General features: G+C 36.1%; 1 protein-coding gene across 3 annotated transcripts; it reads left to right on the top strand.

Annotated features, from left to right (window-relative positions):
* The first annotated feature begins 1189 nt into the window (after positions 1–1189).
* On the top strand, positions 1190–4147 carry LOC128220807 (uncharacterized). Of its 3 annotated transcripts, none has more exons than XM_052929368.1 (4): positions 1192–1227; positions 1511–2020; positions 2592–2917; positions 3347–4147. In XM_052929368.1, exons 2-4 carry the CDS (start codon positions 1518–1520, stop codon positions 3556–3558), a joined length of 1041 nt encoding a protein of 346 aa, XP_052785328.1. In that variant the 5' UTR covers positions 1192–1227; positions 1511–1517; the 3' UTR covers positions 3559–4147. The 3 variants fall into 3 exon arrangements, with proteins under 3 accessions (XP_052785326.1, XP_052785328.1, XP_052785327.1); XM_052929367.1 differs by having other exon boundaries at positions 1193–1239; positions 1433–2020; XM_052929366.1 differs by having other exon boundaries at positions 1190–2020.
* Positions 4148–4927: the final 780 nt, after the last annotated feature.

The following is a 4927-nucleotide window of genomic DNA, read 5'->3' as shown; positions in this document are numbered from 1 at the left end:
AATTGCCATCTTCGGTTAAAGAAAACTAGATTCAATATCAAACGCAGTGAACTCCCCTTAAATATCGGGAAATTGATGTTGATTTATAATTAGGCAAAATACTTTCGTTATAATATGTTTTACTGAACAAAGTTAACATTTAAGAAGCCAATACTATCAAAGATCAGTAATAAAATGAACGCCAATGCTGGTGCAGTTCGTGCACATGCACCTGGATGTACTGGCTTAATTACTTTAACAGCTGTCCATGACCGCTGCTGGGTAACGTCGATCTGTACCCTGAAAAAATGTAAACCATCAAAAGTTATTTGTCTGTTTTTATAATATTTGACTGTGCTAGTATCTGGAAATATTGTCGTGGAATCATAAAAGTTGCTATATCATGTCCCGTGACATGATAAACAGTCCAATTATATTATTTCGTATTCTAAGCTAGTCGACTTGACCCATGCAAGTGTCTGTGGTGCGGTTACCAAACGTTTGGACTTAGGCTCCGGTCAGTGGGCTTATGGCGATTGTGAATCTTGTGAGCATTTGCATATTGCAAATCCGATAAGGTTCCATACATGTCAATACTTTAAATAGTTTTTACATAAAATCGATGGTTAAGTCAGCCAACTTATAACACCCTAAATAAACACCCCCTCAGATCCCCCGGCCACACCCCTTATGTGACAATTTTATTGCACTTTTTGTAGTTTAGGCGATTTTACACTGGCGTTTATTTTCAAATTATTCTGGAAAAAAACGTAACATTGTTCGTTATACTCAACTCCTCGTAAATATAAGAGTCAATTGATATTTTATGTTATATTATATCAATCAACTAATCATAAACGTACGCAGAAGTAAAATTTGTTTCAATTGTGTATAAAGCTGAACAGCACATACATTTGTTAATCAATACCACAAATAAATGCCGTTTCTATAGTTATTGTAGCCTTTCGAAATAAAAGGGAAGACTAATTTAATACCGTGAATCCAATAATTATTGAAACTATAACTTCAAACTTAACTTTGAACCCGGCGTTTGCACAATATGCTCACAATATACAGATTTCCACTTCTGTTATGTCACGTAACAAGACAAGAATAGTAAGGTTCATGTCTATAGGGGATGGTCTTGAGACATATATAAACTTATTTTTCTTGATTGTATCATTTTGACAATCAGTGTAACATAGAACACCTCTGAGGACCGTTTCAACAAAATATTTGAGTCGTAACGTAAGGAAATTGGTAGAATCTACACAGTTTTCAACATGCTAATTGATTTTGTTTTTTGTTTGTTTTCAATTAAGATAATACTTAAAGTTTAGTTTTAAGAAATAAATTCAAACAAAACAAATAAAATAATTTAACTTTACGACTCTTCATTGAAACAGGCCTGTACGTGTCTTATAGTGAATTAAATCTTGTTTCATGTGTTAAGCATTGCTGTGTTGCGTACAAAGTTTTACAAGCTGGATTACTTTGTTGCTTGACCCAGTCTTTTACTGGTTTCGGAAAGCTGGATAATGGCGAAAGACGGTTACGACTTTCCCGTGTACGGTCTTAACAATGGGATGTTTTATCCTCTACACATACCTTCGCTCGTGTGCACTGCCATTAGTTTCGCGTGTGTAATCATTACGCTCGTTCTGATGATAAAATCGCGAAATATCAAGAGTTTCTTTACGTCTTGGTCAAAAAGTGAACGATTCATTCACTACATGGCGTTGTGCGATGGATCATACAACATCTTTCATTTTGCGACTCACGCCCACGTAGCTGTTGTTCAGGGACCTGTATATCCCCGCTCAGTCTGTGTATTGTACGCATTCGGAATGATTGTGTTTGTTACTGCGCAGAGTCTGTTAGCCAACCTCGTCGCCGTCAATGCATTTATGCTCATGTACCTGGACAAATACCTTAATCTTGGTAGGTATGATTGGCGGCTTATCGCTTGGGTCTTTGGAGCACCTATTATTGGATCTACTTTTGCGGCCATCTTCGAGCAACTGGGGCCTACAGGGGCGGTGTAAGTCTTTAGAACAAGCTTGCAATTTTAGTTTCACCAACGATTTGTTACCAGCCCTGTTTCATTTAATCGAATTCTGCACGAAATATATTGGCTTACCAGTAAGTGTTGTGAACATTACACGATTAAAGTGACACTTTTATTCAAAATCAATACATACTCATGTAAAACAAACATAAATTTTGAGTGATAAACCCTCAACTACTTACTAAATAATATTAATTACTGATAACAGTATTATAATCGTGTATTTAATAGCTGAAAACGCAAATTTTTAAACGATTGGTGAATGCTAGAAGATTTACTGTGATATACTATCGTCTTATAAGTTAGCAATACCGTGTTTCTGCACATTTCTTTCAAATTAAACTCTGTATCCTTCATTGTTTTCGACATGTATTCATCCTTTTTGGTATTATATTAAACAATTGAATTAAATGTGTTAAATCTTACATGGGAGTAATATAGCATCAATATTAAGACATCAATGTTGGATAGTTCATTTAAATCAGTTAAATCATTTTCCTAAAAAGACCGCTTGTGATTAATTTGAATGTACGTACACTTTCAGATGCGCCTTTGATGGTGTAAACGGTAGGATAACCCAGATTTGTTTCACGACAGGCCCCATGATTCTCATCTTCGTCGCAAACGTTGCTCTCTACACAGCAACCTGGATCAGGATTCGCTCTAGATCTTTAGAATTACGGCGATCTCTCGGTGCACACTGCGCTGCTCAAAGCATACCTATCAAAGCCGCAAAAGCCATGTCGTTATTTGTTGGAGCTTTCTTTATTCAGTGGATGGTCGTAAGCGTATATGGAACATGGGCAATGGTTAATAATGGTGTTCCGGACTTTCTGGAACACTTGTACCATATCTTGCCGGATATTGGAGGTAAGATTACTTGTATTTCTATAAGTCTATGGTTTTTATATGAAAGTATACTTCCATTGTTACGATATTTGTTTCCAGCTACCATTGAACAGATAACGACCTGTAGCTCGATGTTTAAAATAGCATTGGTGCTAAGAAGGGATTTTGAACGTTTGACTTGATTTTTCTCTCTGCGAAAGAATTGAGCAAAGTAAATAATTTGGGGTCCGGTATCGTAAATATATAATTCTACTGAGATACTAAAATCTAATAGTGATATGACTATCCTGTCCACTATTGTTTAAAAGGATATATACCATCAACATATAGTGGTTGGGGAAGAGCATTGAGTCTCTTCTCCAAATTAAGGTTATATTTTGGCCGAAACAAAATGTTCATCATAACTTATTAATACAGGAATGAAATACCATTGTTTTTGTTTTTCTTCAGGGTTGTTGAACCTGATCGTGTTGTTAATGATTAGGCGTGGAAATCTTCTCTCTAACAAGAAAACGACACCGACAACAACAGAAACAGACGCAAGGTCTTGCACAAAACATTCGAAAGATTCAACTGACGGAATTATTCCAGTTGGGGACGTTCGGAAAATACCTTTGCATGTGATAGAGAATGAGAAGGATGAGATAACAAGCGATCTTTGAGAGGGATGAGATAACAAGCGATCTTTAAGAAAGATGAGATAACAAGCGAAAGCTTAAGTCAACGCTTGGTCATATAAGTGAATATCAAGATCATGTCGGACGTTTTATCATCTTCAGAATACTTCATAGATGTCAACCTTTGACCCTTAAGTCTTGTTTAGTGCCTGTTACGTCTTACCCTTGTGTCTCTAATCAGAGTCATTGTTAAATTTTGGCAAGTATGCCTGTCATATTCCATTGTATAATTGTTAAATTAGCCAACCGCCTATTGATTCAAGTATATTGAGTGTTATAACTTTTTATTGATTATTATGCAAATTGTGTGTGTGCTTGTGCTGTTTTTTTTCGTGTTCATTTTAGTTTTTTTATGTTTGACATCTGACGTTTTATCTGTCTCATTAAAATAATTATATATTGTAACGTGTGGCTATTTTACCAAGTGGTCAAAGAACTTTTGACTAATAAAGGGGGCGTGGTAACAATTGACTGGTGGATAATAAAGATATATATAATACTTTTCTTTCGTACTACTTTGTCTGTATGCTGAGTACTTTAGGATAAATAACTGCGAAATGATTTGACTTTAAACATTTTTTAACTATATAGTCATTAGGATTAACGCTAAAACCAACCAAAACCACGACCAATACAACTGGTTTAACGCAACCGGCGCTTTGGCTCGGTACCAAAGATGCACTTTTGACCCCGTTACTGAAGTGGCGCTTTTACTCACAGGTGATCTTCACATAGATTAGAAATAAAATATGGCACTAAAATTCTTTGATATTGATTTAAAAGTAACCATATGACATTACAATGGAATTCTAAGAGTATTACTTAAAAAAATATCACTACATAATATATACATGATGATGAAGTTTTTTCAATGAACACAAAACTGTCTTCCATATTTTTACCAAAATATATGTAAATAATGGTAAGTCCGTACTGTAACTCAGCAACTTTCATCAACAAAACTCTACTAAAAGGACATTTACAATAAAATGAAGATTTGCAGTTGTGCAATTTGAGTCTGAACTCAGACTTGGGACTGTTAGTAAACATGGCCCCTGACCCTCACAAAATGGAGCTTTTACTCTGCGGCTTTTAACGCCGCGCATTTGCTCGAACCCACTCGAGATTGTGTGTGCGGCAGTCCGAGCTGCAGTTACAACACTACATAGACATTGTGAAGGCGATTGTGTATCAATCGTCCACAAAGTTCCAACGACGTACATTATCCGAGAGTCCAAACCAGGAGTTACCGAAATTCCCACAAAGACCAACCGGAAGAGGATTAATATTGTTTTTAGTGGTGCGACGAGAAATCAAACCCGAGGCCCCTGAATTCAGAGTCAGGCGTGTTACC

The sequence above is a fragment of the Mya arenaria genome, chromosome 15 (genome assembly GCF_026914265.1).
Source record: "Mya arenaria isolate MELC-2E11 chromosome 15, ASM2691426v1".
In the NCBI taxonomy this organism is placed as follows: domain Eukaryota; kingdom Metazoa; phylum Mollusca; class Bivalvia; order Myida; family Myidae; genus Mya; species Mya arenaria.
Note: the sequence above shows the minus strand (reverse complement) of the source record. Positions and strands in the feature narration are given on the sequence as shown.

What these genes read in the sequence shown, in the direction of transcription:
- LOC128220807 (XM_052929366.1), top strand. Translation starts at nt 1,518, where the DNA reads ATGGCGAAAGACGGTTACGACTTTCCCGTGTACGGTCTTAACAATGGG. An exon ending in CTGGGGCCTACAGGGGCGGT is followed by an intron (nt 2,021 to 2,591) that starts GTAAGTCTTTAG and finishes GTACACTTTCAG; the next exon opens with ATGCGCCTTTGATGGTGTAA. An exon ending in TATCTTGCCGGATATTGGAG is followed by an intron (nt 2,918 to 3,346) that starts GTAAGATTACTT and finishes GTTTTTCTTCAG; the next exon opens with GGTTGTTGAACCTGATCGTG.